Source organism: Manis javanica, chromosome 3 (assembly GCF_040802235.1).
Source record: "Manis javanica isolate MJ-LG chromosome 3, MJ_LKY, whole genome shotgun sequence".
Taxonomy (NCBI): Eukaryota; Metazoa; Chordata; class Mammalia; order Pholidota; family Manidae; genus Manis; species Manis javanica.
In genome coordinates, this window is record NC_133158.1 from 195,771,299 (window position 1) to 195,785,397 (window position 14,099).

Below are 14,099 nucleotides of genomic sequence, written 5' to 3' on the forward strand. Positions count from 1 at the left end.
AGAAGCTTCAGTCAGAAGCCCTGGTAGTGCAAAAGGGTAACAGTTCTTTGTAAGGAAACAAGCTATCCGTGAGAAACGGGAGCACCAAACTGGAGCCCTTTCTCCATGCAGGCAAGTAACAGGATAATGGCAATATTCGTGTTGCTAGGAAGACACAGGAGGTCTCTAAGGCCCCTCATGTGTTGAGATCAGCCCCAGCTTCCCATCCTTGGGATGGGGCCCAGCTCCTCAGTCACATTCTGTGACACAGGAGGTCAATGAAGTCATCAAGTAAACAGAACTTGGAGAAGCCCGTACAAAACAGAACTGCATTTTGCTGGATTACAGAACAAAACTGGCAGTTTGCCACCACATTAGAAACTCTGGACTGGAACCCCACTTGGACAGCAACCTGATGGATTCCATCTAGTTCCAGAAATGTGACCAGTAACTCTTCTTAGGGCATTACAACACAATTCCACCCTTCCAGGCAGAACTTCGAGAAGGCTGCTGCTTGCCCTCCTCACCTCTGGAGACTGAGTCTTTCCCTAGCCCTTCGCCTACTCACCCACAGTCCCAGGCTCAGCATCTGATTCTTCCAGAGGAAGCAAAGACAGCTGAATTAAGTCACGTTTAAGTGGGGACAGCCTCCTATAAAACGTACATCCTCAGTGTGAGCCCACAACTTCCCTCCCATGGCCTCAAACTGTACCTCGCCTTATGCAGCCACTCTACCCACGTGACAGCTGCTGACTGTGCCAGATGGGGGTGTGGGGGACGCAGCTACAGTCTGTCACCAACAGAAGGGGGGAAAAACCAAAAGCAAAAACCAGCTTGGGTCTCGTTTCCCGTGGAGAGTGTCATCACCCCCTCCCCTGAATGGCAGAGTATTAGGTTAAGGCTGGCGATCTGTCAGCATAATCCACTAAGGACATTAATTACAACTTGTTAGGCATATGCAGTAAGAAACATTTATTAAACCCTTTCAAATTCCTGTTTTATTCTTAGCTGATTTCTAGCACTTAGGAAAAAACTGCTTAGCAAAAACCAGTTGCTAGGGAAACTGGTACACAGCTGGAACCCAAAAATCGCAGCTACAGTTCAGAAAGCCACAGGTCTGTAGGGGCTGGGGGTATGTTTTTTCTTCCCCTCTTCTCCTAGGACAGATAGGCCCTCCCCCCCATAATATAGGTAAATTTTCAGAAGGACTAGGCAGTCTCTGCTGCCCCTCTCTGTCATTCCTGGCTCTGCCCTGCGCATCCTCTTTCCCTGCCTTGGTCTCCCCTCCCACCTCCACTCCTGGCCCGCACAGCCTGTGCCCATCCCACTGTTTCTGGTCTGCACTCCAGTTACCACTTTCTGTTTTCAGAGAGAGTCAAATTATTTAAATGTTTTGTTTTTTCCTTTAATAGTACAGAAGTATACAATAGAGAACAGACTTCCTCCCTGAAGGCAACCCATTAGCAGATTCTAGTGAGCAGATTCCAGGAATGTTTTATATATATAACAAAATCAATAATAACTGAATTATTATTAAGGAACATTTATTCATCACTATATGCCAGGAAGTGTTCTAAGTTCTTTTCATGTACCAACTTACTTAAATATTCACAACTGCATGAAGTATGTTTACTCTTTATTCCCACTATTTATCCACATCAGGGCAAAATGTGAAGTGCACACTGCTAGTAAATGAAAAGAGTTACAATTTTCGTTCAGTCCATCTGTCTCCAGTGTCAGTACTCTTCACCAACACACTATCTCCAGGGGTGTGTATGTGTATCTGTTTGCCTCCTAGGTTTTGTTTTTTCTTTAACCAAATGACAACATTCTCCACACACTGGTCTGCACCTTGCTTTTCAGCTCACTATACCCTAGAGACTGTCCCATATCCGCACATACAGAGCTGGCTCTCTCACTGCAAGGCCATGGGATACTGGGCTGCCATGGATACTGCACTAGGAAAAGAGTCTCCTACTGGTGGACATATAAACGACACTGCAGTGAACATCTCTGTATACACATCTTGGCACATAAACATGACTACAGCTTGGAAAACACTCCTAGAAACACAACTACCAGATCACAGCACTGATGCGTTCTGAATTCTTAATATGACACAGTTTTCTTGGCCTTCCCGGCCCCAGCCTCTCCCCACTCCAGTGGGCGATAGCACTCTCCACACTACTCCAAGGCCAGCCAGTTCAAACAGATCGAGTCACGTCCCTCGCCAACTCCGACACTTCTAGGGCTTCTTCAGGCACAGAGCACAAGGTCCCCATTCCTCGGCTTGGCTCAGAGACCCCCTGAAACCAGCACCAACCAAGCTTTCCGGTTCCCATCCCACTCACGTGTTCTCTGCCCCCATCACCCATGCTGTCATACCCATGTGCTGTCAGGCTCCTTTGCCTTCTGCCTGTCGGGTCCTCTGCCTGGACTGTCGTTCTCAGCTACTTTCCTCCGGTAGCTCCTGCTCACTGTGCCCATCCTCAGGGAAGCCTGTCCCGCTCCCTCTCCTGGGCTCCCCCAGGCCTTGGCAAACATGCCCAATGATGCACGTCTCACGGGCCAGCAGAGTTCTCTGCTGATGGCTCCCATGAAAGTCTGCAAAGTACTTCATTTTTGTGTCCTTAGTACCTTAGCACAGAACCTGCCAAATTAGGGGATCAGTAGAAAATTGTTGAATGCACAAATAATACTAATCAGATAAATGAAATGGAATGTTTTGATTTTGCTGGGAAGCAAATCCGTTTCAGTGGAAATCCAGATTCCAGAGAGATGGAAGCTAGACCTAATGCTACAGAACATACTCAGAAGCCTGGCAACTACAAAGTTTTACATATGTGGTAAGAGAAAGATGCTTCCTGAAGCTGTGTACAAGTTTCGAAGGAGGAGACAGGCAAGGTTTTAGTTAAAATTACCTATATGTATAAAAAAACTCACGTTTTGTTAGTTCTCAGGTGTATCTTATGCAAAACACTGATGTTATTTAACAGGTGTTATATTAACTTTTATTTTCTTTGCCCTAGCTATATTTTGTTTCCTCAATTAACACATTTCCCAGGGATGAAGCCCCTTTATAAGAAAGTTGGCATTCTAGAGAGCAGTCTTTCTCTTGGTAGTCATGGGTGGCCCTGTCCTGGAAGCACCGAAGCTAGGCTTCCCTGCTGTGTCCCAGTAAATGGGGCAGGCCTCAGGCAAAGTTGGGGCATGGCTAGGTTACTTCTGCCTGTTTGCTTGCTGGAGCTCCAGGCCCCTCCTGCTGTCTGCCAGCGTCCTCCTGTTCCTGTCTTCCCCTCCCTATATCAACTGCAAAAATTGTGCAAAAAATCTACACTATCTAATCCTTTTTACTTATGATTATTGACTGATTGAATTTTAATGAAAACCCAGTGACAATGAAATGTTATCTCAAATAGAATCTGAAGCCTTCTAATTGTGGACTTAAAAGCTTCCTCTCTCTTTAAATAAACTTTCAGGCACTGGTAAATAGATGAATAAGTATTGGAGGAGGGTGGAAGAGCTCCCTGAAATCATAGTAAGCCTACCTGGCTGGAGCAGAAGGCAGTGTGATTTCACCTATTTCGGGTGACCCAAGCTGGGGGGAGCATGGTCTCCCCTCACGAAGCCACTCGCTCCTGGCTGGGGAAGGATGCGCCTCAGCAGAGGCTGCTGGGGGTTGCCTGCAGTAACAGGGGTAATGACCCTACAGAGTACCATTCAGCCTTCCCAGCAGCAGACAGAGGGTCTAGGACCCCAAGGCCACATGGCAGGAAGCACGAGGGCCAGGATTCCCCCACAGGCCTGACCTCAAGGTCACTGTCTGTCCCTCTGTGCTGCCAGCTCCTTCAGGGACCTCTTGCTACCTGAATGTCATCCGAGGGTCTCACCCCAGCCCTCCCTGAGCTTGATGAACCAACCCTCTTGCCAGTTCTCTCAGTACCATGATTAACAGATTCAGATTTTATTTAAAAGCTAATATTCAATAACGTTTTCTCTTACTCTCTATAGATTTCTACAAATGTCTGTAATTCCGCACCCCAATACATTTATCTGATATCCGGTGCTACTCCTTGGCCTCTTACCTGATTTCTACACACACCCATTCTTCAGCAGAGTTACAGGGATGTGGGTCTGCTCTATGTATTTTGGGGTAAAGATTTTGTGGTTCTCTGAAATGAGCCCCCAAGTAGAGGTGTAACTAGCCCCAATGGCCTCTGCTGTACATTCACAGCTACACAATCAACAAGTTCTCTGACCACCTACTGTGTGCCCTGTTCACTGTTCAGAAGCTGGGAACAGAGCAGAGAACCAACCAACCAGTGGGGGAGCCATATTCTTTTTCAGCACACATAAAAACACATGCTAAGGAGAAAATTAATTAGGTTAAAGGAAGTGAGGCTATTAAATAATGAACTGGATTTCCTGTGTGGTTTTATCCGTCCTAACTTTATCACAGACATCTCAAAGTTAGTCAACAGTAAAAGTTAACTTCTAATTTGCTGGGAAAACAGAAATGACAGTCATGTCAAGAATGACAAAGTAATATAAAATAAAGTGAAATCCCTGTCAGTGCTCTTATGATAATGCTCCTTGCCTCCACCTACCCTACTTTCCTGTTATAAAATGGACAAGTACTTTCAAAAACAGAAATCAGAATGCAATTGAAGATTGTCACCTGTGAACGGGGTGCTCTGAGTCCTCCCGGGTACGTGACCGGCAAATGCAGTCTCAGCTCTCACCCCAAACGGGGATGGCGCTGTCTCTTCGGCAGGGGTTTCCGTGATGAAAGCATCAAAGTCATCCTCCTCGTCGTCTGGTCCCTTCTCCCCCTCCTCCTCATCCTCCTTGTCTCCTCGGCTCTCTTCTTCCTTCCCCACGGGCTCTTTTGTGAAAAGTAAGGTATCAGGTGGGGAGCAGTTGCAGCCTAGCAAGCCCTCGGGGCCGGAATCCAGCTCTTTAATGATCTCGTCATACTGGGCAACGAAATCTTCAGCCCCTGGGTTAACCACCGTCGGGCCTGACCTGCGCTCTGCCTCGGCGGTGGGGGCTGCTGACTCTGGGTTTGAGCCCGGGGCTACGTCAGCCTCACTCTCTTGTTTCGGTCCCTTGCGGGTGTTCTCAAACAGGTCCGAGCTGTCCCTACTATGTTCGCCCTCTGAATCTGTTTCTGGCTGCGGGCCGGGCAGGGGGCCATTGTTCGGTGGGGGGCTCTGAACCTCAGTCTGGGCTTGGGTCAGGGGCCTTACAGGGTCCTCCCGGGAACTCCTGGTGTCGTCAGAGTCCTTCTCAGCACACAGCCTGTACACCATGACGTCATCCTGGAAGTCAGACTCTTCGATGTAGGACCCTTTGAAGAGCAGGATGGCGTTCTTCTTCATCTCCTGGATGTGTCTGGGGGGATCGATGGGTGCGGGCAGGCCTGAGCTGTCCGCATCATCGCGTGGCTCGCCCGCACCTGCCCCCGAGGAGATGCCAGCGTCATAGCTGTCATCCCACTCGAGCTCCGCCTGGCTCTTCTTCCCTGGGGCCGGCGGAGGCCCTGGCTTCCAGGGCAGCTGCTGCGGGAGCCCGAACACAGGGTCGGCGGCGCTGTTGGCGCTTTCGCCGCTCAGGCTGCGGAGCCACGCGTCGGGGTCCGGGGAGTCTCCGTCATAGCGGGCGGACCAGGCGCGGCAGTCCCTCACGCAGCCAAGGATGTTGGCGTGCGCCTCCCACAGGTACTGCAGGTAGCTCACGTCCAGGGCGCTGGCGTCCTCCCCGCGGGCCGGCGCAGAGGCCCCCTCGGGGAGCGGCTGCGCCGCGGGCCCTGCGGTGGGACAGGGCACAGGTCAGCACCAGCCCTTCTCACCCTGAAGGGAGGTGTGGGGACAAGGGTGGGGGACCAGCAGGCAACTCACGCGGTCTGCTAAGGCTTTGTCCACCAGCTACTCTGGTTCTAAGAGTTCCGGATTAAATGATTTCTGAATAGTAAAAAACGGTTAATTTTGAGAAGGAAAGATAACAATAGAAACCGTACCCTCACAGAAGATAGAGAACCAATGTGGCCAGTCAGACACTGGCTATAGCAATTGAAAACTGTTATTTGGTATCAGTCACCAGAGAAATAAAAGCTAATAATGGCAACCTCTCAGGTTATTGAGAGGATTAAATTAGGCAATATAGTGAATATTATATATTACCTGCCACAGGGTAGGTAATAATTAGTTTTACCTTGACTCTAAAGTGGAACCCCTATAATCTATGAATTTGGGAAATAGATTTTCTCTAGGACACCCTGGGTGTTAGAAAAGCCTGTAAACTCATTCTGCCTTCCTAAGAACTATTGGGGTATTGATATGTCCCAAAGGGTCTCTTAGGATGAAGTGACATTTTATACCAAAATAGTTCTTTTAACCTAAGAATGCCTTTGATGTTAAAAATTCTCAACTGCGTAACTGGAACAGCTGTGAAAACATCTGCCCTTAAGGTTTTCATTTTCCTTCAGAAAAGAAAGAAGGTCTCCAACAAGGATAAAGACACACTGTACCATCCCTTAAACATCCACTACGTGGCAGGTACTTTATCAATGCTCTCTAATTTAATCCTCACAACCTAAATGGGGGGTATCATTTTCTCCAGTTACAGGTGAAGAGGCTGAGGCTCAGAGACAAGACATCACCCGTTACTCAGTGGCAGAGCCACTGCGCAAGTACAGGCTGTCTCGTATCAACCTCTGGTTCTGATTTCGTTCACTGCTCACCCTTTCAAGCTTCTCATCTCCTCACTATCTAAATCTCTACCAGACTGGGCTAGAATTGAACCTTTGAGAATACACATTTTCATGTCACTGGGGGTAGACAGAATTCATTTTTTTACAGCTCTGCTATAAAAGGGTGTTTGTCTCTTATCCACTTTACATTAAAAGACATCTAACATGAGTACAAGCAATATTAATTTAGCATTTACTACATGCCAGGTAGCCTTTTAAGAGCTTTTACATGTCCTAATTCACTTATCCTTGCAATGACCCTTTGAGGCAGACACTATTTTACAGATGAGGAAAAAGTTTAGAAAGTTTAAGTAATCTTCCCAAGAAAGTACCAAAGCTGAGGTTCAGAATCCTAGTTCTTAACCACTGCACAGTATCACATTATCCATCTATCCACTTACCTATCTACTTACCTACCTACATTACCATCCATCAACGAGGGCACTTATCTGCTGTAAGGCAGCCCCAGAAGCAGGGCAGTAGAAAGAACACGGAATTTGGAATCTGAGAATCTACTCTCTGAGTTTGTTTCTTCGTCTATAAAATAGGAATACTACTTTCTTCAAAGGACTAAATGTGGTAACACAGGGAGAGAATGTGGCAAGTTGCAGGTACTCAATAATTGCATGTTTGACTTGCATTTTGAGTTCTGCATTAAGGTCAGCCACAAATTCATTCTTGAAACAACTTTTTTAGTAAATAAAAACATACCAATTTTCAAATATGTTTTAAAAAATAACTATTGGGTAGAAAACATAAGATATCTATACTAGTTTGTCTAACAGGAAAATACATTTAAAATACAGCTTGTTATACTTCCACATAAACTATTAATTTCCATGATACACTCTATTTAAAGACCAAAAATCACTAAGGCAACCTTAATTTCTAAAAATTAAATTTATACCAAATATGCTGATATTTTCTTAGTCAAGTAGCTCAGATCTTAAATGAAATATGTATTTTGTCTAAGATGAATATATATGTATATATATATTTTTTTTAATTTAAGAGAACTATACCTGGGTGGACAGAGTGACCTTGCTTATGGGGATATCAGCATCTGCGTTGCAAACACCCGAGTCAACCTCAGGACTGAAATAAAACAGCCTCTGACCACCCAAAGAGACACAAATGAGGTTTCAGCTGCCTGCCAGAGGGCCATGGTTGACACAGGTGGCCATTTAAGTTTTATTTATACAAGTTCTACTGACAAACAGTACATGAGTACTGGTAATTACTGTAAAAACAGCATTTATGAAAAATCCCTCACTACATCAATCAAATGAATCGGATACTGATGCCGTATCACTGATGCCATATCACAAATTTCAAGTTTTTTAATGACATATTATTGGCAGGCAAGAATCCACAAATGGGTCATTTTGGAAATTTAAATAAGGGCTAATTCCATCTGAGCTATAGCCATTTCCACACCCCCACCCCCATTTGTCTGAAAAGACATGCTGGCGCATGTTTTCATATTTGGACCTTAAGGATGCTACTAGAAAAGTCTAGTTCAAATAAAGGTCTGGGAACATAAACTAGGTCATTGGAAACTTCAAACAGCACATTACAAAGTGTCCATAACTCATTACAAAGAGGAAAAGGACCCCCCAACCAGTCACTCATAAAGAAATGGGACTCACTACATTGTTCCCTGTCTACCCAAAGAGACACACATCCCAAGGGGACTTTGGTATCCTTTCGTTCAAAGATGATCACTAGAGAGCTCCTCCTACCTGAACTGTTGTGCACACACTTTGACCAGAGAATATAATCCCTCTCTTGGTTCCCAAGCGTCAGGGTGATCCGGCTGGAGCAGCAGACAGGGGTCAGGGCGAGCAGCTTGGCCGCAGAAACAGAGTACCAGTCTCTCTCCTTCACAGCCCGCCGCTGGCTCAGCATCATGTGGCTGCAGGGGACCAGGTACCTGGGAGAAAGGAAGGGCCCACTTTCAGCCCTGGGGCTCTGGGGGCCCAGTCAGCCACCACAAAGCTGAAATCGGGACCAGTCACAGCCAGGGGTGGCTCATTCTGCCCTCAGTCTCCATCCCCCCTACCCACCCTTTCCGTTCCCTCCCTTGCTTAAAACACATCAAGGACCTCTTTCTTCTGACAGAACCACCCCTTCACAGAGCACTTAAGAGCTTCACGATTTAATCTCCACCAACTTCCTCATCTCTTCGTGGACCTGCTCGCCCTCTTTGCACCCTCTGTGACCTTCACCAGGAATGTGTTTTCCCCTTTTCCTGCCTAATGCCTCATCATCCTATGAAGTCCAGTTTCAGTGTCACCTCCGGGAGGGCTGCTGGGCTTGCTCTGGCATAGAGTTCTCCCTCCACCATGTTAACGGCCAGCTGCTAAAGTGCTACGACCTCACATCACAATTATTTTGGTGTCTGCCTCAATATAACACACTACCAGAGCAAGGCACGTGCTCAGTAGTTCTGCCTTATAATCCCACAAACTCTGGCTCATGGTTGGTTTTGAATGACAGCAGCTTTTTGAAAAGGCAAAGACCCCTCCGCAGGACAGACCTCCACATTCTCGGGTGAAAGTGAGACACATGGTTCGCCACAGTTCCAGAGAAAGAGAGAGAGAGGGAGAGAGGGAGAGGGAGAGGGAGGGGGAGGGGGAGAGGGAGGGGGAGGGGGAGGGGTGTGTGTGAGTGGCAGGGGGCAGTTGAAAGTGAGACACGTGGTTGGCCACGGTTCCAGTGTGTGGGGCACGGAGCTTCCACAGCCTCTATAGCACGCCATCCTCGCCACTCTCCATGTGTTCACCCACCTGGAAGCTCTCCACACCTGGTTCTCTGGGGTTTTTATGGCGGCCTCATTACAGAGGCATGGTTGATCACATGACTGGCCACTGGTGACTGACCTAACCTGGGCGGGTGTGTGGTGGGGGAGGGCTCTCCACTCCCTGGAGGTCCAGGGCTCAGACCAAAAGTCCCAACCCTCCAATCCCACTGTTGGCTCTCCTGGCAGCCAGCCCCTATCTGTAGGTGAGGTCCATGATCACCTTATTACCACAACAAAAGACCCCTTTGTTCTCATCACTTAGGAAATTCCAAGGTTTTTAGGAGTTCTGTGCTGGGAACTAGATGAGGGCCAAGTATGTATTTATTACCATAAACCACAGTATCACAGTGGCCAAGGGCCAACCCGGGAGCACTGGGCCCCATTTCCTACATCACACTTGGTGAAAAGCATCTTAGTATCACTGTGAACCTGGACCAGAAAATCAGGGCAATCATTTTGACACACTTGGACCACATCAGTGGCTTCACAGGTAGAATAAAGTGTTTGAATGGCCTACTTCCTTAATGTGGAGAAAGACTACACTGTTTAACAAAGATGGGATGGAGGTCTCACAGCCAGAGGCCAACTGTCACATGTGTACAGAAGCCAATTCCCAAAGACCAGGAGCCCTAATGTAAACAACCTGCATCTTTAGTAAAACAGAATGTTTCAGTTTCTGTATTTAGCTTTCATGAAAGAGGCAGTACAGAGGAAAGCAAGCTATGATTAAAAATTCAGTGAAAAAGGTAAAAATACAACTTTCAGGGTACATCTTGAGGCCTATAAACATTAAATCATCTCTCTCTTCTGTTGATCCAAATGAGGAAAACCTATGTTTACATTAATGACTGAACCACTGCCATCCTGGAGTTCAGCAGGAAAAAAGATTTTTTCATGGTACTTTAGAGTGCTTAATAACTTTCAAGGTGTGAAATGACAACTTGCCACCTACCTGCACCCAGGTAGCCGAGGGGGTCCTAGTCTCCTCCCTCCACACCCATGGGCGTACAACACACACCCCTGAAACCTAGACTGTCACTAAGATCCAGACACTCCCTGCGTGTCTGATGTGGTGGCATCTACTTTCATAAGTTCAGCAGCATGAAAGTCAAAGGTCCTAAGAACAAAAGGGCAAAAGAGCAGAGTGCTGTATCGGAAAAGGGGCTGGCCTGTTCTCACCCTGGCCCAGCTTTGTGGGCTTGTATATGAGCTCTACTGGAGAAGAAACAAATGCTGTTAAGAATTATTTAACAGATTTGAGGAGCCATTTTCACAAATATCTGTGAGCAAAAATGGTGAAAAGAGAAGCCCTGTCCCACCTGCCTGCCCACACAGCAGGGCCGGGCCCTGAGGGCACAGGGGAGGCAGTGCACTTGGCACTCTCAGCCGGGCGCTGTCAGGAGGGGTGTGGGACAGCACAGTACAGGGACAGAGCGGAGGCAGCACCAGCCAGAGGGGCCGCAGGGCTGACAAGACCACACAGCCGCTGCATTGGCAGTGGGGACGGGGACAGACTTGCTCATGAACACCTGGAAGCCCTTCTCCTTGGGGCCCCGCAGACGTGATGGCCAGTGCTTTCCAGAGGGCGGAAGCTTTAGATGGGAGACGAGAGTAATGGCCAGGGAAACCCCCGAGGCTGCCGACTGAACTCCTCTGTTGCCGCATACAGGCAAGGCCCAGGGAAATTCAGGTTACGCAGGATTTACTGTATCCTTATTTCTATGATCAAAATAAACTGTTGCTGTGCTTTCATATGCTGTAGGAACTCAATGACTACAGCTCAAACCAAGCATATTTCATGATTTAAGTTAATATACATAGATTTCTACTCTTTGTTTGAAGTATTTAAAAAATGGAACATGATCAAACCTAATAGAGCTATTTATCAATACTACCAGTGGGTAGCTTGAAATTATATTAAAGAGTTATTGGGAATGTGCAACGTTGCAAACACATGCTTCAGTAGAAACTAAGAATTTTCTTCTGTGTAAATAAAAGAGAGACTCCCTTTGGGTTGAAGAAGCAGTTCTATAACATGGAAATAGGGGATTCAGTTCAGATGAATAAGCCCCCTTGTATTCAAAGCAGTTTTTCTACTCTGCCTTTCTAATGGAGGATTATCCCAGAGAGAAGAGTTGGGAAACTATACACTGACCTCTGCCTTCCCATCATTTACAGGTAAAATTAGGAATGGAATGAATTGGTCAGAAGCTCCCCAAATTTACAAAATCAAACTGGAGTGACTGCCAATAAATCACTTAGGAATTTAGTATAGGTACTTGCCATGCAACTATCTTTTCATTTATACTTTACTGATTTTGTTTGGGGATTTTACTTAAATTTGAAAAGCAGTAAAGGTAATTAGAAGCCAATAAATATCTCGTTTTAGAGGTCCAGATTACTCAAAGCCATCCCACAATACAGAAGGAAAATAATAAGTCTGTACTGTCTTCCCTTTGTTCATTATTTCCCAACTCTCTGCAACCCTGAGTCTATTTTCTATTTTCCTGGACATCCCTTATTAAAATAAGTCATCACCACTTCTGAAACAATTCAGTGACAACCAATCAATAACAAAGGACACATATGGCCTACTGCTATACTGTTATTAAATACACATAAAACAAAGCAGTGAAGTACAATGAGGTAAAAGCAAGGTGCTTCTATGAGATAATGATAACCTCAATAATACACCTACAGGGAAAGATCTACAAGGCAGCATTAGTACATTTAAAAAAGATCTTTTTTTAAAGACATTCTGGCCATATGTCTCCTATTCATCTTATGCTTTTTTTTCCCCTCTCCTCAAGACACCTAACCTCCCATGCAAGATGGAAACATTCCTGAAGCATATACACAGATTCTCTTCAAGCAAAACAGCCTCTATCTGAACACAACAGGCAATGAATTTCATAAACCTGACAATGGGCCAGCACTTCTGAAAAAACACCCTAAGCAGAATATTCAGAGATGGCATTCAGGGTTTTAAGCAATTAAATTTTGCCTCAACTGGACAGCGCCAAGAATATGGAGGTGACCTGCCACCTCACTCAGCATTTCCTGCCTGCATTTGGCCCATCAGATGCCACACTGTGGAGAGGGACAGTTTCTCCTTGGTTTCCTGCTCATTAAAACACTCTTTTTGCGTAACTTATTTCAACTTACTTTCTAATATTTTGCTAAATGAAAGAAACATATCAGTCACAAGTGGATTATCACTTTGAAATGTCAGTATTTAAGAGTGGGTTGCAGCAAAAACTGATGTATAGTTATTTATCACATAACAAATAACTTCATTAAAAGGAGTCACATAGTCTTCACTGCTCTATTGCCTTTTAGATCTACAAGTTTATCATGTACGTTCAAATGACTACAGAGGCAACAACAGAAAGGATAGATTATAAATCTATATGTCCCTTAGAATAAAGTATAAATGACTAGACAAATAAGGATTTTTTTCACTGTCCTTGCTTTTGGTTCAGATTCTAAATCAGAAAAGACATTGTTTTCATTAGAGTAAAATGTGTTTTCTAGAAAATTCCCCTCCCTAAAATTTGTGTAGTACTTAAGACATCATTTCAAGTTTTTTCACAGATATCACCACAGTTGACCCTTCATAAAACCTCAACAAGAGGCAGCGAATTCCAAAACCAGAATAGGCCAAGACAAATCAGCAGTTTACTCTCCCTCTGTGGCCCTAATTGGACTTGTTAATTACACCTTATCATTCTAGCCAACAGTGTTCAAAGCCTTGTTTTCATATGTTTTATCTCCTTATTGCTTTCTGCTGCAAATTTTAATAACTTCTTCACTCTATCTTCTAGTTCATTAATTCTTTCTTAATCTGTGCCTTAAATGCTATTTACTCCAAACACTCAGTTTCTCACTTTAATAATCACAGTTTTTATTTCTAGTTGTTCAAATCTGCCTGTCATTTTTGCTTCATTATTAAAATACATTTTTTTAACAGAAAATAACAAATATTGGTAAGGATGTAGAGAAATTGGAACCCATATACACTGTTGGTGGGCATGTAAAATGGTGTGGCTGTTAAGGAGAACAATATAAAATTCAAAATAGAATTAGCATATGATCCAGCAATACCACTTCTTGGTATATACGCAAAACAATTGAAAGCAAGGTCTTGAAGAGAGGTATTTGCTCACCCATGTTCAGAGCAGCATTATTCACAATAGCCAGAAAGGGGAAACAACCCAAGATGCCCATTGACAGATAAATGGATAAACAAAATGCCATATAAACAATAAAATACTGTTCAGTCTTAAAAAGGAAAGAAATTCTGATATATGCAATAACATGAAGACACTATGTTATGTGAAATAGGCACAAAAAGGCAAAGGTGTGATTCCACTTATAGGAAGCACCTACAGTGATAAAATTCATAGAGACAGGAAGTAGGGTCATCCAGGGCCTGGGAGTGCAGGGAAAATGGGGAATTCAGTGTGAACGGAGTGTCAGTTTTGTGAGGAGAAAACAGTGCTGAAGAGTAATAATGGTGGCAATAGCTGCACAACACCAATGTATTTAATACCATGGGACTGTACG

The 14,099-nt window shown here is 45.1% G+C and overlaps 2 protein-coding genes across 11 annotated transcripts in view; one reads left to right on the forward strand and one right to left on the reverse strand.

Moving 5' to 3' along the window:
* GATB (glutamyl-tRNA amidotransferase subunit B) overlaps positions 1-12,683 on the forward strand; it is a 122,342-nt gene extending 109,659 nt beyond the window's left edge. For all 3 annotated transcript variants that reach the window (XR_012129615.1, XM_036998593.2, XM_073232586.1), the window contains one exon: positions 12,344-12,683. Coding sequence is in view for 2 of the 3 variants with exons in the window: in XM_036998593.2 (XP_036854488.1) it covers positions 12,344-12,424 (81 nt within the window). In the remaining variant the exon portion in view is untranslated. The remainder of the gene's footprint in view (positions 1-12,343) is intronic.
* The window catches only part of FHIP1A (FHF complex subunit HOOK interacting protein 1A), a 252,114-nt gene that overhangs the window by 7,247 nt on the left and 230,768 nt on the right, over positions 1-14,099 (reverse strand). For all 8 annotated transcript variants that reach the window (XM_073232581.1, XM_036998555.2, XM_073232580.1 and 5 more), the window contains 2 exons: positions 8,473-8,663; positions 4,658-5,788 (listed from right to left, as the gene is read on the reverse strand). In XM_073232581.1, the coding sequence (XP_073088682.1) occupies positions 4,658-5,788; positions 8,473-8,663 (1,322 nt within the window). The remainder of the gene's footprint in view (positions 1-4,657; positions 5,789-8,472; positions 8,664-14,099) is intronic.